This window comes from Erythrolamprus reginae, chromosome 8 (assembly GCF_031021105.1).
Source record: "Erythrolamprus reginae isolate rEryReg1 chromosome 8, rEryReg1.hap1, whole genome shotgun sequence".
Classification (NCBI taxonomy): Eukaryota; Metazoa; Chordata; class Lepidosauria; order Squamata; family Dipsadidae; genus Erythrolamprus; species Erythrolamprus reginae.
This window is the reverse complement of record NC_091957.1, coordinates 29200024-29222590: the sequence shown is the minus strand read 5'-3', so window position 1 is coordinate 29222590 and position 22567 is coordinate 29200024. Positions and strand designations below refer to the sequence as shown.

The following is a 22567-nucleotide window of genomic DNA, read 5'->3' as shown; positions in this document are numbered from 1 at the left end:
TCACATCAAGTCAATCAAATTCTTGTGAGAAAAGAGAAACGTTTTAATTCTTTGAACCCAAATAATTAGCTTTAATTCCTCATCAACTCAGGTTGGATTACCAGAACTAATAAATTATTATTATGTCAATACAACTCAGCAAACAAGATCATTATGCTGGATTTCGTATTTCATCACCAGTCGGGCGCTTCCCAAGCACCTAGGACTGTGTGATGTAGCGACGAATTATGTTTGTTGATCACAGTAAAGCGGCCTTTTGCAATTGACAGATGTAGATTTTGTCAATTCCGATGGTTTTCAAATGTCCGCTGAGATCCTTTGGCACTGCGCCCAGCGTGCCAAGTACCACTGTGACCACTTTCACTGGCTTATGCCAGAGTCGTTGCAGCTTGATTTTTAGATCTTTGTATTTCACTAATTTCCCTAGCTGCTTCTCCTCAATTCTGCTGTATCCTGGGATTGCGATGCCAATGATCCATACTTTCTTTTTCTCCACAATCAGGATGTCTGGTGTGTTATGCTTCAGAATTCGGTCAGTCGGAAGTCCGACAGTAGTTTTGCTTGCTCATTTTCAATCACTTTTATTATTATTACAGTAATACCTCGTCTTACAAACTTAATTGGTTCCAGGACAAGGTTCGTAAGGTGAAAAGTTCGTAAGATGAAACAATGTTTCCCATAGGAATCAATGGAAAAGCCAATAATGCGTGCAAGCCGATTAGGAAAATCCAAAACATTAAGGCTTTAAAAAAAAAAGCTGCCAGCAGACGAAGCTGAGGCGAACGGAGCGGGGGGAGGGACAGTGAGAGGTGGCAAGAGGTGGCAGTCCCAACGAAGCAAGGCGAAAAGAGCCTCTCTTGATCTCCTTGAGTCCCTCCCGTTTTTTCCCACCCTGTCCTGCTCATTTTCCTCACACCTTTCTCCTCTCTTGATCTCCATGGGTCCCACCCGTTTTTTCCCATCCTGTCCTGCACCTTTCTCCTCTCTTGATCTCCATGGGTCCCTCCCATTTTTTCCCACCCTGTCCTGCACCTTTCTCCCCTCTTGATCTCCATGGGTCCCTCCCGTTTTTGCCCACCCTGTCCTGCACCTTTCTCCTCTCTTGATCTCCATGACTCCCTCCCGTTTCTTCCCACTCTGTCCTGCACCTCTCTCCTCTCTTGATCTCCATGGGTCCCTCCCGTTTTTGCCCACCCTGTCCTGCTCCTTTCTCCTCTCTTGATCTCCAGGGGTCCCTCCCATTTTTGCCCACCCTGTCCTGCACCTTTCTCCTCTCTTGATCTCCATGGGTCCCTCCCGTTTTTGCCCACCCTGTCCTGCACCTTTCTCCTCTCTTCATCTCCATGAGTCCCTCCTGTTTTTTCCCACCCTGTCCTGCAGCTTTCTCCTCTCTTGATCTCCATGGGTCCCATGGTGGGCAAAAACGGGAGGGACCCATGGAGATCAAGAGAGGAGAAAGGTGCAGGACAGGGTGGGAAAAAACGGGAGGGACCCATGGAGATCAAAAGAGGTGGGACATCCCAGCAGCCGGCGGCAGGTTCGTAAGGTGAAAAAAGTTCGTAAGAAGAGGCAAAAAAATTCCGAACCCTGGGTTCGTATCTCGAAAAGTTCGTATGACGAGGGGTTCGTATCATGAGGTACCACTGTATTATTATTTAGATTTGTATGCCGCCCCTCTCTGCAGACTTATTATTATTATTATTATTATTATTATTATTATTATTATTATTTCAAATGGAGAATGTTGATGAACACATTTGGAAGACAGATGTAAGAAAACATGCTTTAGTTCCATCAATAATTCTTTTGACTTCTGTTTGGATGTCTTTATTTTTCAATTGTACCATTTTTGGAAAATAAAAATCACAATGACTATTTTTGTTATTTTGCAGGGCAGTAGCGAACTAATTTTCCATGGAGAAAAGGGAGAAAAAGTAAGTTGTTGTGTTTGTTTTGGTTTTGCAATGGGACACCAAGTATCTTTTTCTTTTCTGCAAGATTAAGAAGATTGTTCACCTTCCACACATTGACCATTTATTAAAATCTGAAAACATGTGGCACATCAAGAAGAAGATTGGGCAATGGAGAAGAGGCTCAATTTTTTTTTCTCTCTGTCACTGCAATACTGTATACAATTTCCAAAATTGGTATGAGCTTCCAAATGTTCTCCAGAAAGGGTCATTTTTTCAACTCTTTTGGAAGTGATGAAGATTAGATCCCATCAAACTTTTTGTGGGAGACCATTCTGGAACAGGGGTCTCAAACCATGGCAGCTTTAAACCAGGCAAACTTCAGCTTCCAGAATTCTCTAACCAACAGATCTCAGAATTCCTGAGGTTGAGAAGTCCTTGTCTATAAGAGTGTTGATGAAGGCATAAGCCACCTCACCAGTCTTTAAGATGACTTTCTTGTATCTAATTTATTTATTTGTTTAATTTCTATAGCTGTCCATCTCAGTCAATGACTTTGCGAAGCTTACCATTCAAAAAATATGTTACGATTACAAATGCTAATACATTTTTATTTTCCAATTAGGGAGATGTGGGACTGCCAGGACCTGCAGGGCCTCCATCTTCCACAGGGACAGAAGAGTTTGTGGGATTGTCCAAAGGACAGCGAGGAGGAAAGGTTTGTTGTTAACAATGGATAAAGTCTGAATGAAATATTTTTTTAAAGGTTGCTGAAAGTCAAACTTAATTTCTACAACTTTCATCAACAAATCAGGGTTATTTTGACAAGAGCATAAAAAAGGTTGGAGATCAGTCTTTTTTTTCTCAATTTTCCAATCCATAGTTGGCTATCCTTGATATAAAGGACAAATGTAGTACATATTTTAATCAGAACTGGCACAGTCAACATTAATAAACCAATTGTTCCCCCTCCCCCAGAATCCTCACTTTTCTAAAGTTTACTATGTGGTGCTGTGAATTATACCCTATGCCAGTGATGGGCAACCTTTTGAGCTTGGTGTGTCAAAATTCGCCCAAAAACTGAGCATAATTCGGGTGGGTGTGTCACCTTGAGAAAAAAACACTCTCACTCTCTTCCTTCCTCTCTCCTCTCTCACTCTTTCTTTCTTGCTCTCTCTCTCTCTCTTCCTTCATATCTTCTCTCTCTCTCTTTCTCTCTCTCTCCCTTCCTTTCTTTCCTTCTCTCTTCCTTCCACTTTTTTCTCTTTCTCTCTCTCTTTTCCTTCCTTCCCCTCTTCCCCTCCCTCTCCCTCTCTTTCTCCCTCTCTCCCTTTATATTTATCTCTTCCTTCCTTCCTCTCTTCCTCCCTTTCTCTCTCCCTCTCGTTCACTTTTCTCTCCCTCCCTCCCTCCCTCCTTCTTTCCTCTCCTCTTTCCCTCCCTTGCTTTCCCTTCGTTCTCTCCACGTCTCCGGCGGGTAGCCGGCTTTGCTGACCGGCACAAGGCTCAAACCAGCTGCCCGGGAAAGCCCTGTGCCGGCCAGGAAAGCCGGCTTTCCGGGAAAGCAGCGCGCTTTTCATATGCGCTGCTTTCCTGCTGCAACTCTTTCCTGGGGGGGGGGGCGACCCCCCCAAACTGGTCAGATTCAAGAAAAAGCTTATCAAGGGGGGCAGGGGGGTGTAAAAATCTAGTTACGAGTCACCAAAGGAGGAAGCAAACAGTGTGACGTCCACACAGTTCTTTTTTCGGACTCTCTTGTTTGCGAGCCCGGCATGATTTTTTTATTACAAATTAATAACCCCTCTTGCTCTCCCTCTCTTTTTCTCACTTTCCCTCTCTTGTTTTCTTTCTCTCTCTCTCTTGCTTTCTCTCTCACACTCTTTCTCTCGTTTTCTTTCTCCCACTCTTTCTCTCTCTCGTTCTCTCTCTCTTGCTATCTCTTTCTCCCCCCCTCTCTCTTTCTCACTTTCTCTCTATCTTGCTCTGTCGCTCTCACTCTCTTTTGTTCTCCGGAGGCTGGCGAAAGTGATTTCCAGTGTCGGGCGTGCGGGCCGGCGCGCGCTCTCCCCATCGCCCTGCCAGCCCACCCAGAACATTCAAAGTAAGAGCGAAGGTTTTTCTTACTTTGAATGTTCCTGGTGGGCTGGCAGGGCGATGGGGAGAGCGCGCGCCGGGCCGCGCGCCCGACACTGAAAATCGCCTTCGTCGGCCCCCGCTGTGAGAATGCCTGCCGCGCCTCTCTTGCAGCGGAGGAGAAAGAGAGGCGAAGCGGGCGGGCGGGCAGGGGGCAGCGGCGAGTAGCCAGGGGCGCGAGGGGCTAGAGGCGCGGGGTTGGTTCATGTGCGCCCTTGGAAAAGGGTGCGTGGGGCGGGCGGCGTTTTGGGGTGTGCTGGCACAGTCGTGCGCAGGCTACAGCGAACGGTGCGGCACAATGACTGCTGCGGGCGCCAGGGAGCCAGCACACGGTGGCGGGCCAAAACCGGGGCGGGCAGCGCCCCCCCCAATTTTCAGTTTGGCCGGGCCCCTGACGCCAGTCCTGGTAGTACCGGCCTATCGGCGGCCGTGCTGTACCTGCTTGCAGTCGGTGGGAAATTGGAAAGCGGGGAGATTTGCATCTTGGCCACTCCCTAAAGGTCCCCTTTTCTCGGCGGCCGCGTGTCACCGAAAATGGCTACGCGTGTCATTGCTGACATGCGTGTCATAGGTTCGCCATCACTGCCCTATGCTACAATAAAATGAACATCCAGGAAAATGCATGCAAAACTGTGTACGTTGAAAGAAAATATAAGCACATACTGTACGTTCAGAGAAACATGATAAAAAGCCCACAAATATTCCTGCTAGGTTTTCAGCCTAATATTTGCAAATTTGTACAGAAAGAGATTTAAAAACTATGTTTCAGAAAGTATGAAAGTTGGAGCTATCAGATGAGGCAGATTTATTCATGGCTGAGCACAGGGCAATATCAATTAATTTATTAAGTTATAAGCTTTGGCAGGCTAAAGTTTGTTTTGTGTTCTGAAACAGACTCTAATCTAGAAAAACTTTCATATGCCTGGATACATTTGCCATTCAGTAATGGAATAAATTGATGTGTAGGTCTGTTCCTGGGAAATTTAAAATGTTGTGGTTTAAATGAAATCACTCTTGACTTTCTTGTAACTTTGATACTGTAGTGATTTTGGGCTGTTATTTAAAAGATAGTACAACTAATTAATTGGAAAGTCTGAGCCAGATCCTTGATTAACTCCTTGGTGAATCAGTAAACTTAACACATTCTTCTTTGTTAGCAAAATGTAGGAATTTGCTAAGGAATTTAGGCACATCCTCCCAACCTTTCCTTCCCTGGGGGAAAAGCAAAGATAAGAGAATGTAGCATAAACCTCCCAACAATTAAAATGATTTTCAGTCTGTTTAGAAAAGTGATTATTCCCCTTTTCAAAGAGCCCAGAAGAAAAAAAGCTATTTAAGCCAGTCTCGGACATTTTTTTTTTCATTTTAGTAAATGATTAACTTGTTTGAGCTCTAATCTGTTCAGAGTTTGATCAATGATTTCCAACACTGCTTTCCCCACCACAAAGAATCCTGAATGTTTACTCTTGAAAGAATTGGACTTCTGAATGTAAACTTTCTCGAGATACAAGAGGCAATCAAAAGGATGCCCAAAGTTGTAATCATTACCATGGAAATGTTGACATACCAAACTATTTTTCAGCTAAATCTCTGGGTTGTGAAATTCTGCTTACCCAGGTGGAAGATGTAATCTGTTAAAGAAATAAATAGCGGCACTCAAATGGTAACTTTTGATTTGTACAGTGTATCTGGTAGCCCAGTTCTCTTAAATTAACCAATCTCAGTTCTTTGACTTCATCAAGTTGTTTTGGATTTTTGCAAACCACATTTCATCTTCAGCAGAGTTGCAAGAGAGAACGAGAACTTTTTGCTTCAATGTTAGATAACAGAAGAGGCTTGGAAGGGACATTGGAAGTTTTCTAGTCCAACCCCCTGTCCAAGACAGGAGACTTTAAATCATTCTGGACAAATGATTGTCCAATGTTTTCTTGAACTCCTCTAGTGGTGGAGCATCCCCAACCTCTAGAGGCAAGCCATGCCAGTGGTTAATTGTTCTCATTATCAGGAAGTTTCTCCTTAGTTCTAGGTTGGGTCTCTCTCTCTCTCCTTGATTAGTTTGCATCCATTGCTTCTTGTCTTGTCCTGCCTTCAGGTGCTTTGGAGAATAGATTGACCCCCCCCCTTCTTTATGGCAATCTCTCAAATATTGGAAGATTGCTATCATGTCGCCCTTAGTTCTTCTTTTCTCTAGATTAACATACCTAATTCCGGCAACCATTCTTCAAATGTTTTAGCCTCCAGCCCCCTAATCATCTTTGTTTTTCTTCTTTTCAGTCTTTCCAGAGTCTCAACATCTTTTTTTATATTCTGGCGACTAAAATTGGCTGCAGTATTCCAAGAATTGGAAGGATCCTGGAGGTTTTCTAGTCCAACTCTCTGCTCAAGAGAGACCTTATATCATTCTGGACAAATGGTTGTCCAATCTTTTCTTGAAACCCTCCAGTGATGGAGCATCCACAACAATTCTACTGGTTAATTGTTCTCATTTTCAATAAATTTCTCTTGGATTCTAAATTGGCTTTCTCCTTGATTAGTTTCCATCCATTATTTCTTGTGTTTTCTTCAAGTGCTTTGCAGAATAGTCTGAGCCCCCTTCTTCTTTGTGGCAGTCCCTTAGATATTGGAACCCTGCTGTCATGTCACCCCTAGTTCTTCTTTTAATTAACTGTCTCTTTCCGGCAACTGATTCAACTCACTCAAATTATCTCTATTAGAGCTCTGCAACTGACATAGCAGTAGCATAGCAATAGCATTTACACTTATATGCCACTTCACAGTGCTTTGCAGCTTTCTCTAAGTCATTTACAGAGAGGGTAAGCATATTGCCCCAGCACTCTGGGTCCTCATTTTACCGACCTTGGAAGGATGAGTCAACTTTGAACCTTCTGAGATTTGATCTGCCAAACTGCTGGAAGCCAGTGATCAGCAGAAGTATCTTGCAAACACCAATGCAGAATGTAGAAATACCCTGTTTTCCAGGCTCAACAAACTGATGGGTCTTAATCAATTTGACATAAGATAACTTCAAGCTGTATGTAAACAAGACCACTCAATATAAATTGACAGGGATGGTTGATCACGGTTTAGAATTTGGATGATAAATAGATGTAAAAATGAATGCTCAAACCTAGATTTTTACAGAACAGAGGAGTGACATGTTACTGAGCGTTTTGATTTTGTATATTTGTTTGTTTCAGGGAGTTCCTGGGGTCAAAGGAATTCCAGGCCCACCAGGAGCTCCTGGACATCCGGTAAGATATTTCATCCAATCTTTGTTGACCTATCTCCCCTTTGAAGAGGTTGGAAGTGGCATATCGTTCAAAACAAACCACCCCAAACTGAGGCGCCCATTTAGAATGAAGCCATGTTTGACAAACATGGAAGCAAAAAGGTTCCCACGCTTCTTCTCAACATGTGGGAGGGGGGAAATCTGAGCATCTTCCCACCGCACGCTTTTGTCTTCTCCTTGTTCCATCATCCCGTCATTGTCTGAGTATGAGCCTGCTTTCTGCCCAGGAATAATCAGCTTTTGTCATGTCCTACAGTATTGGTGTTATTTTCATTGCAGTAATGGAAGCATCATTTGCTTGGCTTGTTTCCATTTGGGGTTTTCTGTTACATATAAACAAATTCCCTTTAATGTAAATTGGAATTTTTGACAAATGCTTCTCGTTCAGAAGGATGGTTTCAATGACAGCTCATATAGGAAGAAGTTTTTATTATAGCTTCTTAGCATTTGGCACAATGTCCTGCACAATTACTCTTTCCCATCCTACCCACCACCCTCTCTGGTCCCCTCTTGAGTGGTTGCAATGGATTTTTTACCCCCCACGAAACATTTGCAAATGCCGTCTTTGTAATCTAAGAAAAGAGTGTTTTAGGAAACTTTGCAACCATGGAGTAAATTGTTTACTAATTGTGTCATTAAATTGCTTGTGTGGCATTCTCTTCTACAAATAACGAGGGGTTTTCTGTCGATGGATATTCCAAGATGTTCACTGTTCTCTAGGGGAGATGATATGTGCTTTTTAATGTAACCTTTGATGAGCCGTAATGCAGAAAATTGATTTTAAAAATGGAGTTTCAGAACAAACAGTAGAGTGATGTCAGCAGGGGTATGTCCTTACAGATCCCCTGAGTATTCTGGTTTATAGATAAAACCTTTCTTGAACTTATTTTGAACACCACAAATTAACACCGATTCTTTCTTTGCAATGCATATTTTTATTTATCAGTGAAGTATAACAATTGAACAATATGAAATGTATTGATATTGAAAGGGAAAAATATATGCATTTCAGTGATTAAAATAAACTGAAATAAGGGATAGGATGAAAGCCAGGGGGAAAAATGGGAAAAAAGATCCATGGTATTAAATAAAATTAATTTGGGCCTTAAACATACTGTAACTCTGTTAAATATAGACCATATAGCAACTTGGCTAAAAACGGGAAGAATTTGAAGTAAGCCATCTCACACACATACATTGACAAGAATAAAAAGTTTCCCAAGATTTGGCCCATGGATTTCCACTGCCCTCCTCTCCTCTGCCTTCTGCTCATCCACGCTTCAGGCACTGGATCCATTTGTTTCTCCTCTTCCTCATCAGCCACCTCCATACCTGTTGACTATCTGACAGACAGCCTAGGCTCCACCTCTGTCTCTCCCTGCCTGCCAACTCCATGCCCTCTTCCCCTTTGGAGCTCTCAGGCTGCCATGATGCCGACCCTGATTCCCACACTTCCTCCTCCTCTGATTCGGCTACCAGAGTCCTACCTGACTACTGGTACCTCCTTGGCATTGTGTCCAAGGTAGCCCATTTTGAAAAAAAATGTCTGGCAAGTTTCTTTGGACTTGCGTATGACTTTTTGGGGGGAGGTAATTTTTTTTTATTGTTTCCTCCATACAAACATTTTCAATACATTTCAAAATACCTTCATAGAACAATAAAAACAGTTTTGAATTAGTAAAAGAAACATAATTGCCCCCAAAATTATTAGTTCCAAATTAATTACTTCCAATATTCATTGAGCCTCCCAACCTTGACCTCTAATTTTGTCATCTAGATCAGTGTTTCCCAACCTTTTTTGAGCTGCGGCACATTATTCACATTTACAAAATCCTGGGGAACATTGAGCAGGGGGGAGGAGGGGCTAAAAAAAAGTTTGGACTGAAAATATCTCTCTTCCTCCCTTTCACTCTATTTCTCTCTCTCTCCCTCTTTCTCTCTCTCCCTTCCTCTTTCTTTCTCCATCTCTCTTTGTTTCTCCCTTCCTCCCTCTCTTTTTTGCCCTCCTCTCTCCCTCCTTCCCTCCCTCTATGTCTTTCCCTCACCCTCCTTCCCCCCTCTTTCTCTCTCTCTCTTGCTGTCTTTCTCTCTCTCTCTTGCTGTCTTTCTCTCTCTCCCCTCCTCTCCCTCTCTTTCTCTCTCTTTCTCTCTCTCTTTCTCTCTTTTTTTGCTTTCTCTCTTTCTCTCCCCCTCTCTCTTTCTCTCTCTCCTTCTCTTGCTATCTCTTTGTCTCTCTTTCTCTCCCCCCTCTCTCCCTCTCTCTTTCTCTCTCTCCCTCTCTTGCTATCTCTTTCTCTACCTTTCTCTCCCCCCTCTCTCCCTCTCTCTTTCTCTCTCTCCCTCTCTTGCTATCTCTCTCTCCCCCCTCTCTCCCTCTCTTGCTATCTCTTTCTCTCCCCCTCTCTCCCTCTCTTTCTCTCCCTCTCTTTCTCTCCCCCCTCTCTCCCTCTCTCTTTCTCTCAGCAGCGGCATTGGGCAGTAGCCATGGGGCGGCGGCAGGGTGATCAGCTGTGAGGCGGAGCTCCAGAAAGGAGGCACCGACGGTGGCGGCTAGACGTGCTGCTAGATGCCGTACATGCTGGCGTTGCGCTGAGCATGGAGGCGGGGCTGGAGCCTCCGTCCCGGCCCAGCCAGCAGGCAAGTGCCAGCCATGCAATTCCAGCATGTCCAGCCGCTGCCGGTCGGTGCATCCGTTCCGGAGCTCTGCCTCACAGCTGACCACCCTGGCGGCGCCCCACGGCTACTGCCCGCTGCCGCTGCCATCACCCTCCCATTGCACGCCGCCCTCCCACTGCACGCCGCCCTCCCACCAGGCCCCAAAGCTCACCAGCTGCCGTAGTCAGGGAAGCTCCAGCCGGACGGGGCACTGCAGCTGCCGGAAAACTTGGAAGGCGCAAAGAAGGAAGCTCAGCTTCCGGTCTCACAACTTTTTGCTCTTCGCACTCTCAGCAAAAAGTTGCGAGACCAGAAGCTGAGCTTCTTTCTTTGCAGCACACCTGACCATGTCACACCGGTTGGGAAACACTGATCTAGATATCTAATTTTCTTCTAATTGAATTCAACATTGATTTCCTTTAAACCTTATTAAATCAATATCATTATCTTCTTACAAATTCAGGTATGCCATCATGCCTACTCCTCCTTCTTATACATTCTCCAAAACCCTTACAAGAAAAAAAGACTTATCAACTAAAAAGAAAAAAACATTATGATATTAATAAAAAAGAAAAAAAGACAAACTCTATTGCTATTAAAACATTAAAAAAATCAACAAAACAAAAAACATACAAAAAACCATAGATATTAATCCATTATTTTAAATCCTCAATACTTAAGACTTTATCATAATATTATAATCATGTGATGCTATATACAAATCTATCAAAATTTCAATAGGTGAATAATATCTTTCCAATTTTTTTAATTTTCATTCTAATTCCTTTCTTCCTCTGCCTATTCCTGGGTGTCAGGTCACATCTATTCTCAATTTTATTAGTGTTTGTTTTTTTATAATCATCATCAAGGATTTGACCATCAACCCCCTCTTCAATCAAATCATTTTCTGATTCATTTGTCTTTTTGCATCCCTTGCCCTCCTCTTTCAACTCATTAGATATGAAAGCTTCTATCTTATCAATATTATATCCTTTAATCTGTCCCTTTTGAAAGTGCCCATCTAATAACACTTTTATGTTTCCATCCTTGATTCCCTGTTGATCATTCTGTTCCAGCTGTTTGGCACTCTTCTCTTCTTACTCGCTTTCTCTGTAATCCTGATTAAAACTTTGAGTAAAGGAAACAGTGTTGTTGCTTCTGTTTTCTTATTTCCACTCTTTAATATATTTAAGTATGTCCTTGAATAAATCTCTTATGTCTTCCATCTCATCCAGAATTAATATATCAAAAAGCTTTGTCCAAATGTCCAATTAATCTTTATATCGTCCAGAAGCCAATTTTTTTCAAACGAATCAATCTATCTTTCTTTTTCTTTTCTTCTGCCCCTTTCATGTTCAACTAAAGTTCACTTATTGTAAGAACAATCTGCCCAGTTCCATTGCATCAAGGTCATATTCAGTGCATTGCAAATCCAACCAAATATCACCTCAAGTTCACCAGCAGGTGTCCCCAGTATACAATCTCACAATTACTTTCAATTTTTCAGCTTCTGTAAAAACTTTTAAATTTAAATTCTAATAGTCTCAAAAATCCAAATTTAACTCCCAGCTTCCAAAGGCAAAGCGAATTATAAACTTATTGGGTTTTAATAAATTTTAAGTCCATTTAATGCTCATAAACAGTCCACTAATAATATGGCCACTTCCACTTCCGTTTTAGCTCAACTTCAGAAACATTTTTTTTTAAAGAATCCATATCAAGATCTCCCTCCAGCATAGTAGCTCACCCTTTCTTCCAAAACTTTGTTCTTCTCAACCTCCAGCACAAAAACCTATGTTTCTTGTCCTTCCAAATGACTTCTGAAGCTTTAAATCCTATCTTTCTAATACGTAGTTGCCGTGGCTATGCGACCAAGGTTGTTTCACCCATTACCAGTCAAGGTCGAATGCCAGTCTGCCACAGGGTATGCCGACCCCACAAATGGTGGGGGACCAAGACCCCTTTTTCACCTCCCCTTCAGGGAGGTTCCTGGCCAATCCGACAGGAATCGTCTCCCCCAAACAGCGGGGATTTGGCATCCCCTCGCAGGAGCGCAAGAGATGCCGTATCGCCGCTGCACTGACCATGCCTGTCCTCTACTTACGTATGACTTTGTACCTCTCTTGCATTCTGGGGGGACTGTGGACATGGAGTTGAATTTATATTCACTGACAAAGAAATAAATGTGTCGGTAAATATACATTCAACACAAAAATAGTTTATTACGAAAGCAGCTGCATGAGAAGGCTCCTGGACTGGGGTTGAAAGGCAAAGCAGAAGAAATATGCTCCATCCCATATTTCAGTAGACCAGGTTGCCCTGAGAGACTGAAAAAAACACTGTTGGTGATGTGAGTTTGTGCATCAGATCACGAAACAGAGAGCTCTGGCATCCAGCTCAATTGTGGGTTCTAAAACCTGTTGCTGCCCATTCGTGACTACGCATAAGCATCTCAGGCGGAGCCTCCCACCACCATTGACGGTTCTAAGAACCAGGCCGAACCGGGAAAAACCACCCACCGTTGATCCAGCTGCTTGGTAGGAAAAGTTTAAGTCTACACAAAGACATGGAATCATAAATCTTTTTCTGTTTCTTTTTTGTTTGTTTGTTTGTTTAGGGTTTCTGGAGCTTTGGAGAAAAGGGAGAAAAAGGAGTCCCCGGTTTACCAGGACCCAGGGTAAGATGCTTCACAAAATCTTGCTCTTTGGAAAACAGGTGGATAGATAGTCCTCAACTAATGACCAATTGTTTAGCAATGATGCACCGGACTCCCAAAAGACTTGTAGACTAGACTAGATTAGATTATTATTAGAGTTGGAAGGGACATTGTAGGTCATCTAATCCAACCCTCCACTTAAGCATGAGTCCCTACACCATTTTTGACAAATGGCCGTCCAATCTCCTTTTGAAAGCCTCAAGTGTTGGAGCTCTCACAACCTCCACAGGCAAGCTGTTCCACTAGTTGATTGCTCTCACTGTCAGAAAGTTCCTCCTTATTTCCAGGTTGAATCTCTCCTTGGTCAGCTTCCATCTGTTATACCTTGTCTGGCCTTCTTGTGCTTTAGAAAACAGCCTGACTCCTTCCTCTCTGTAGTAGCCCTTCAACTATTGGAACATTGTTGTCATGTTTCCCCTAGTCCTTCTCTTCGACACACTGGCCACGCTCAGTTCCTGCAACCGTTCTTCGTATGTTTTAGTTTCCTTATCGTCCTGGTTGCTCTCTTCTGTACTTGGAGAAGTGCAAGTCTAAGGCTTGGAGCATGGCAAAGTGCAATGAAAGAACCTGTAGGTACTAAACTGGCACATTCAATTTTATTTCATTTTAGGGAGACATGGGACTGAGGGGACCTGATGGAAACATGGGCAGAAAGGTATGTAGTGTGTTCAAACACATCTTTATTAGTCTAGCAGATGATGTCACAGTGGGCATTTTCTGCCGATGTCCAGCAGAACATTTTACAATCATATGTCTAGTTTTTTATGGGAAGTCCTGGCTCTTGATCTTTTAAAGGAGAAGCTATTTCATCTTTTGGACATACAGTTGGACTCTAATTATTTGCAAGTTCTAAAGGGCATTTGAGACCCTTTAATTCTTCTGTTGGACTTTTGGAAGGCACAACCAGTGTTCACTCTAACGTGAGTTGTGCACTATAGCGCAGGAGATTTGAGAAGTCTGCCCACGAGTTTCCAATTCCAGCTCAGAGGTCTGACCTCTGCGCTGGAATTGGCAATTAGAGTAAGGTAACCAGACATTGATCATTTGTCCCGCCTCTTGCTCCATTTGAAAAATGTCCCACTATTTTTTTCCACCCTGGGGAGGAAGGGGGAAGAGAGAAAGAGAGAAAAGCCCAGCCGTCTCATTTCCCCCCTCCCTCTGACTCCAAAGTGCTGTGTGACTTTAAAACTGACAGGTGAAAGTCCTAGAGAGACTGAAAATAGATAATTCATTAACAATCAAGGCATGTCAAACTGATCTGTGTTTCCTGAACTAGATACTGGATATTGGATACTAGATGTAGAAGTTGTTTATGGTTATTCCCAGTTTCTGGAAGTACTGTCCACAAGGTGGGAAGATGTTGCTCTAAAGAGATGTCTCTTGTGGCTTGTACAGATATTTTAAAATGTGAAACATTTTCTAACAACCAAGATGGAAGGGACCTTGGAGGTCTTCTAGTCCAACCCCCTGCTTAGGTCTTCTAGTCCAACCCCCTGCTTAGGCAGGAAACCCTACACTACTTCAGACAAGTGGGTATCCAACATCTTCTTTAAAACTTCCAGTGTTTGAGCATTCACAATTTCTAGAGGCAAGTAGTTACATGGATTGTTCTCACATTCACTCCTTGCTTCTAAGTTGCTTCTCTCCTTGATTAGTTTCCACCCATTGCTTCTACAGGTGCTCTGGAGAATAACTTGACTCCCCCTTCTTTGTGGCAGCCTCTTATTTACATTGTAAATAAGCTGTCTCAGACAGTTCTCTTAAAACAGAACTCTTATAAAATTGAACATTAAGTAATATCCTAATATACATTTCCAAACTTTGAACTAGAGGAATCAGCAAATGTATGATACTTTATTTATTTTATTTATTATTTATTTATTATTTGGATTTGTATGCCGCCCCTCTCCGAAGATTAGACCGATATTTAGCAAGATATTTAATATATTCTACTGCTGGTTGGCATTTATAGCCAAAGAAACATGCAAACAATTGTAGCATTCTGTTAAAATGAAACCTTCTGTGAACATAATATACTAGTTGGGAGCAAATATACCTTTGTATTTCCACTCATAAATTAGTTTGAGTAACAAAGAAGATAAAAACAAGCTTAACATGGTTTCTTGATGGTAAAAGATATATTTAGGTGTTGTTTAATATTAGGATGTATTCATTCGTAAAATTGGATTAGAATTTTAGAACTATATAGAATTACATAGGTAAAATTAATGGAAGATACATAGGATAAATAAGGGGTTTATGATATGTACTGTATAATTTTATGACTTTGCATTATGAATTTAAAATATACTTAGAAATGTAGAAGATTGATGAAAGTTAATAATAGTAAATGCTAAGTGCCTGAAAATTAATTGAGCTTGGAAATATTGAATGAAATTATAGAAAAGTAAATATGGAAATATATTAATTGATGCATTGGTGTTCAGAGAGATTTTCATATTATTATTAGATTACTATAATACTATGATAAATATTTAAGAAATGAAGATTTTAAAACATGGATTTATTAATAGTTGTGTTTTTTGTTTTGCTGGTTGTTTTAGTTTTAATAGTAATAGATTTTGGTTTTGTTTTATTATTAATTTCTTTTAATAAAAAAGAAGGGAATTTTTTTTTTCCTAATTAGGAAAAAGTTGTATAAGGGCTTTTTGTTTCTTTTAAGAAGAATGTATAAGAAGGAGGAGTAGGCATGATGGCCTATCTGGATTTATAAGAGGATAATGATATTAATTGAAATATAAAATAACAGAATAACATAGTGGGAAGGGACCTTATTCTGCCCCAGCACCGAGTCCCAAATAATTATGCAATAAGTTGTCTTGGGTGACATCTGGGAAAAAAGCATTTATTTATATTGATTGATTGATTGATTTGACTTCTATGCCGCTCAGTCCCGAAGAGACTGCCGCTCAGACACTATATTTTTCCGCCCACACTGAAAAAAAATTAGAGGGAACATTCTGCACAACTATCAGGTTTAGGTCAATTTGGTTTTTAATTTGATTGATTATTCAATCTGATTCTTTATGAGCATGCAGTGTTCTCATATACAAGAGTCTATCCCAGAGGTCCCCAAACCTGGCAAATTTAAGTCTTGTGGACTTCAATGCCCAGAATTCTCCAGCCAGCATAGCTATCCTGGCTGGAGAATTCTGGAAACTGAAGTCCACGAGTCTTAAAGTTGCCAAGTTTTGGGACCTCTGGTCTATCCAGATTCTTCAATTAGAATTGGCTTGTTTGCTTGCTTGCTGCTCAATCACTCAGTTCAAACGTATTATGTAGTGTGCAGAAGAAATTATTTTTCAATAAATGAATAAGTAGAAAAGCAAACAGGGAGAAAACCCCCGTGTTCTTCTTATTCTGAATCATCTTTCATTGTTACTCAGGGAGTTCCGGGCGAATCAGGAATTCCTGGTTGGGATGGCTCTGCAGGCGGAAAGGTAATTCTCCCCACACACATGCAAAATTGACCAAGTAGCACAAATATTGTAGCTTTAGACAAGATAGGGAAATGGCCCAAAGGCAGCTGTGAGTGGACAGTCCTTTCCCTTTAAAAAAAAATTTTTTTTTAAATTCACAATGTTAAAATGCAAACTCCCAAAACAGGAACAAAAATACAAAAATTAAACTAAAGAAGAGATTTCAAAGGGGAATAAAACACATGAACTCAGATTTCTTCCCAGTGGAAGATTGATGGATATCTTGCAAGAATAATAATTCCCCCCCTCTTGCAAAACAGGCCCACAACTTATGAACTTTTATAACTCTTAAGCTATTAGTTTGACCTCCAAGCTTGCAATTTGGTTAAAATGTGTTGGTGACATAAGTACCAACCCAACCTTCTAATATTCAAACAATTCTATAAGTCTGTTTACCCAATCAAATCCTTTCCCTGATCTGTCACTTCTTTAGATAAACCTGGAAAGCAGACATTTAAATAAGAATCTTCTTAAACTGTTCCTAAGGCACTTCCAGTATAGTAAGACTCATCTACAAGGTTGTTTCCTGATTCAAAATAGCTGATGTTTTCTTTTTTTAAAGGAGAACAGTTCTAGAAAGCTTTCTCCCTGAAAGATTGGTCTTCTGTATTACAGAGATTTTTATTTTGTTTTTGTGCATATAGTCATTCAGTCATGCCACTCACTCAACTTTGTATTTTGCCATATTTATTTTATTTTATTTTGTTTTATTTATCTAATTTATATGCTGCCCAACTCCTTTAGGATTCTGGGCAGCTTACTTACAACAAATAAAAACAATATTTAAAATAACAATTTAATAAATAATTATAAAAGCTTCCCAAAATTACACTTTGGATGAAGCAGAAACCTTTTGACTAAGCTGTGAAGCTCTTGTATTTTTTATTTCTTGCTTTCAGGGTGAATTTGGTGATGTGGGTCCACCAGGCCCTTCAATAATTGTTGACACAAATGGTGCTGTCATATCAGGTGGACAATTTTTCCTTACAAATCTATGTTTTCTTTAATATGCACGAAGAATAAGATAAGGATAAAGTTAAAAAGAATCAAAATTTACTCATGGCTAGATTAGTGTTACCACACTAACTGTATTAGAGTTTCATGGCATTCAAATCAGAGCAGACCACAAGGAGGGCCTTGCAGATGGATCACATCGTAGATCCCTGAATGGTTCTATTTTGTTGGGATATGGGAACGCATCTGAAGGAACTACTAGGGTTGTGATGACAGACCTATGGCATCCGTGCCACAGGTGGCACATAGAGTCCTATCTGCTGGCACACAAGCAGTTGCCCTAGTTCAGCTCCAGCATACATGTGTGTGCTGGTCAGCTGTTTTTTGGCTCGCACAGAAGCTCTGGGAGGGCATTTTTTCCCCTTCCCAGGCTTCAAGAAAGCCTCTGGAGCCTGGAGAAGGCAAAAACCAGGCCTATTGGGCCCACCAGAAGTCAGGAAATGGGGCAGTGGGGAGTCATGTAGAAGGAGTGTGGCAACAGGAAGGGTCACATGCATAGAGGGGTGGAGCATTGAATTATAGTGTGGACATGCATATGCATGCAATAGTACACAAGCGCAATCTTTCGAAAGATTGCCATCTCTGTACTAGAGGATTCATAAATGTAAATTGCTGTATCGTCTTGTTCAAGCAATCTTCTGTTGTGGAAATTGTTACTGCTGGCCAGGATTGTGTGATTTAAAAAAGGGGGAACCCTCAACAAAAGAACCTAGTGTCAGATGAGACCATAATGTTCCTAAAGTCCAACCCTGGTTCCATGCAGGAATCCAAATGAAACCCTTTGAAATAAGTCCTTCAACTATCACTCTTTTTAGAGAACTGGAGAAGAAGAATTAAATTTGGAGCCCATCTTCTCCTCTTAACTGTCTTCCCCATTGTTAGATCAATGCAGGATATACAGACATGACACAGAGAATTGGAAAGGGACATGCCAAGTTTAAATCATCCCGGCAGGTTTGCTCAAAATGAACCAAGAGAATTTCACCCATCACAGGCTATATCCCTTGGTCTTTCCCCTTCACCTCCCTGGTACCCAAGGATAACTTAAATGACAATTTTCTTTCAAAGACTGTTGCTGTAGAATGACTGAAGGGCCTCCTTGCTGCCAAAGGTCTCTTATTTCAATTCTATCCCTTTCCAGATACTGTTAGGAAAATTCCGAATTGATCAGTTTAGGCATCATTGAATTTTGTGGGTTCTAACTCCAGCTAAATTGGCTTTTTACATGCCAAAAGTAGGCCACTGATATAATGAGTGAGATAAATGAAGAGAAGTTCTAGAGTTATTTTATTTCCATCTTTTAAATCCTAGGTCCCCCTGGAGATCCCGGCACACCAGGAACCCCTGGACCTAGAGGAGATGAGGGAAATATTGGTTTGCCAGGATTTCCTGGGCAACCAGGACGTCCTCCAACCTTTGCAGGTAACCTAGTTAAGAATCCATGGATGGTGAGAGAATCCAGGAGTATCTTCATGTAAAGTATCTGATGTGTTTTCTGATAAGTGCTGATCATCTCTCAGTGGTTCTCAACCTTTCTAATTCCATGACCTCTTAATGTTGTGCTGACCCCCCAACCATAAGTCTAGGACTAGTGATGGGCGATCCCGACAAAGTTCGGGTTCAGCAGTTTCGGGCAAACTTTGCGTGAAGTTCGGGTGAGGTCGCCAAATCCGGATCCAAACCCGAACTCTGAACTTTCCTGAAAATAGAGCCACGTGCAAGGAAGGAGACTCTGTGACGTCAAAGCCCCGCCCCCAGAGTCCCAGTGGGAGATTCCCCACCTCCTTTTGCTTGCAGCACCGCTGCAACATCTATTTACGTAAAAAAAAAAAAAATTTCCAGTACACCTGGATATCCCAGCTTTTCAAAAAGTGACAGTTTGGGAGGGAACATGCATTTAGGCTCCATGGAACTATGCAAAAAATAATGTTTTTGCCTATGCAAAACATTTCTCTGTGGCGGCCCTGGCCCTCTGGAACCAACTCCCCCAGAGATTAGAATTGCCCCCACTCTCCTCACCTTTCGTAAGCTCCTTAAAACCCACCTCTGCCGTCAGGCATGGGGGAACTGAGATATTCTTTCCCCCTAGACCTGTACATGAATTAACATTCAGTTTAGGAAAATCAATTCAGAAAACTATGCAAAAAATAATGTTTTTGCCTGGCCTGGTGCACAGTACAATTGACTGGATTGGAACTCAGGACACACAGAGATTTTTATATTAAAATATACCTGGATATCTCAGCTTTTCAAAAGGTGACAGTTGGTTTATTAATTTATAAATCCAGGCAAAGTAGCAGTGAACTGCTCTAACACAGGGGGCTAGGATGTTTTTTCAGATTTTCTTTCCATCTTATAGACAAATGTATCATTATAAAATCATTTGATGAATTAACATTCAGTTTAGGAAAATCAATTCAGAAAAATGACTCTAAAATTAACTTCAGCATGCAAGTAGCCTGTCACTCTGTTTTTTTTTTAATTATTTATTTATTTATTTATTCATTTATTCATTTGTTTATTTATTTATTCATTTATTTATTGGATTTGTATGCCGCCCCTCTCCATGGACTCGGGGCGGCTAACAACAGTGATAAAAACAGCATGTAACAATCCAATACTAAAACAACTAAAAAACCCTTATTTATAAAACCAAACATACATACAAACAAACCATGCATAAATTGTAGAGGTCTAGGGGGAAAGAATATCTCAGTTCCCCCATGCCTGATGGCAGAGGTGGGTTTTAAGGAGCTTACGAAAGGTGAGGAAGGTGGGGGCAATTCTAATCTCTGGGGGAGTTGGTTCCAGACGGCCAGGGCCGCCACAGAGAAAGCTCTTCCCCTGGGTCCCGCAAAACGACATTCTTTAGTCGACAGGACCTGGAGAAGGCCAACTCTAACTGGTTGCTGGGATTCTTGCGGCAGAAGGCGGTCCCGGAGATAATCTGGTACGGTGCCATGAAGGGCTTTATAGGTCATAACCAACACTTTGAATTGTGACCGGAAACTGATCGGCAACCAATGCAGACTGCGGAGTGTTGGTGTGACATGGGCATATTTGGGGAAGCCCATTATTGCTCTCGCAGCTGCATTCTGCACGATCTGACGTTTGCGAACACTTTTCAAAGGTAGCCCCATGTAGAGAGTATTGCAGTAGTTGAGCCTCGAGGTGATGAGGGCATGAGTGACTGTGAGCAGTGACTCCCGGTCCAGATAGGGCCACAACTGGTGCACCAGGCAAACCTGGGCAAATGCCCCCCTCGCCACAGCTGAAAGATGTTTCTCTAATGTGAGCTGTGGATCGAGGAGGACGCCCAAGTTGCGGACCCTCTCTGAGGAGGTTAGTGATTCCCCCCGCCCCCAGGGTAATGGATGGACAGATGGAATTGTCCTTGGGAGGCAAAACCCACAGCCATTCCGTCTTAACAGGGTTGAGTTTAAGTCTGTTGACACCCATCCAGACCCCAACAGCCTCCAGGCACCGGCACATCACTTCCACTGCTTCACTGACTGGACAAGGGGTTAAGATGTAAAGCTGGGTATCATCTGCATATTGATGATACCTCACCCCATGCCCTTGGATGATCTCACCCAGTGGTTTCATGTAGATATTAAATAGTAGGGGGGAGAGGACAGACCCCTGAGGTACCCCACAAGGGAGCAACCTAGAGGTCGACCTCTGACCCCCCCACTAACACCGACTGCGACCGACTGGAGACGTAGGAGGAGAACCACTGGAGAACAGTGCCTCCCACTCCCAACCCCTCCAGCCGGCGCAGAAGGATACCATGGTGGATGGTATCGAAAGCCGCTGAGAGGTCAAGAAGCACCAGGACAGAGGATAAACCCCTGTCCCGGGCCCCCCAGAGATCATCCATCAGAGCAACCAAAGCAGTTTCCGTGCTGTAGCCGGGCCTGAATCCTGACTTTTGAGGGCCTAGATAATCGGCTTCTTCCAAGGACCGCTGGAGCTGGAGCACCACCACCTTCTCAACAACCTTCCCCATGAAGGGAAGGTTGGAGACTGGGCGATAGTTGTTAAGAATGCCTGGGTCCAGGGAAGGCTTCTTGAGGAGGGGGTGCACAAGTGCCTCCTTGTAGGAATCCAGGAAGGACCCCCCCTCCCCAGAGAAGCATTGACAATCTCCTGGACCCAGCTCCGTGTCACCCCCCTGCTGGCCAAAACCAGCCAGGAGGGACACGGATCCAGCAAACAGGTGGCGGAACTCACAGCTCCAGTGGCCTTGTCCACTTCATCAGGTATCACCAGATCAAACTCTTCCCAGACAGATGGACAAGTACGGGCCCCAGTCACCTCAACTGACTCGACATTACATATAAAGTGGTTTCAGGAAAGATTATTAACTTGAAATTGCCCTACAGACATGTATAAGATTAAGGAAGTAGAACTCCCATTGGGATTTCCATCACGTAGTCTGTACTGTTAACAGCACTGCCCCAAAGCTCTCCATTAGCCTTCAGAACAGGCTGAAAAAGAAATGTAAAACAGATGCTCCTGGAGTCTGTGGGTCTTCACTTTTACTTGCCCAAGCAGATGAGTTTTAGAATCCCCTGCTGCTGTTTCCCCATGGCCGTTCTGAAGTCGGAGGTTGCTGCGCTGCGCTTTTTATTAGATAGAAAAAGGAAATGCTGAGAAAGAAAATGGCCCTGTGGCTGACACCAAATTACATTTTCAAGAGAGCTTTGTATTAGATAGAGAAAGGAAGTGCAGAGAAATAAAGTTTCCCAGTGGTTGACCCCAAATTAAATAGAGAGAGAGCACTAGAGGCTTTATATTAGATAGAAAAAGGAAATGCAGAGAAAGAAAGTGGCTTTGCAGTTGACCCCAAATTAAATTTAGAGACAGCATTAGAGGCTTTATATTTGATAGAAAAAGGAAATGCGGAGGAAGAAATTGAGAGGTATTGTGTTAATGGTTTCACTGAGCATCTGAACTTGCTGTTATATTTAGAGAAAAAGATAAAAAGGGAAAGTCTTTTGGTTAATACAGATAGATCTCGGCTTGGCCCCCAGGACAAGAAGGACATCAGGCCACACTGGAACTCTTTTGGACAGGAACTGTAGTCTTCCTCACTCTTGATGCAGTTTATTGCTTGGGTCCTGGAAGGCAGGCGTTGCTTCCAGGACAAAGAAGACACCAGGCCACACTGGAATTCTTTTGGACAGGAATGGTAGTCTTCCTCACTCAGGATACAGTTAATTGCTTGGGTCCTGGCAGGGAGGCTTTCCCACCAGGACAAAGTAGACACCAGGTCACACTGGAAATCTTTTGGACAGGAACTGCAGGCTTGGTCAGCAACCTTTTTTTTTCTGGGTTCCTGAGTGGC

The 22567-nt window shown here is 42.4% G+C and overlaps 1 protein-coding gene across 2 annotated transcripts in view; it reads left to right on the top strand.

The window, feature by feature from the left end:
• Nucleotides 1–22567, top strand: part of COL4A6 (collagen type IV alpha 6 chain) — a 390567-nt gene that overhangs the window by 270792 nt on the left and 97208 nt on the right. For both annotated transcript variants that reach the window (XM_070759516.1, XM_070759518.1), the window contains exons 11-18: nt 1893–1934; nt 2536–2628; nt 7241–7294; nt 12605–12664; nt 13314–13358; nt 16111–16164; nt 17103–17172; nt 18529–18639. In XM_070759516.1, coding sequence (XP_070615617.1) covers nt 1893–1934; nt 2536–2628; nt 7241–7294; nt 12605–12664; nt 13314–13358; nt 16111–16164; nt 17103–17172; nt 18529–18639 — 529 coding nt within the window. The remainder of the gene's footprint in view (nt 1–1892; nt 1935–2535; nt 2629–7240; nt 7295–12604; nt 12665–13313; nt 13359–16110; nt 16165–17102; nt 17173–18528; nt 18640–22567) is intronic.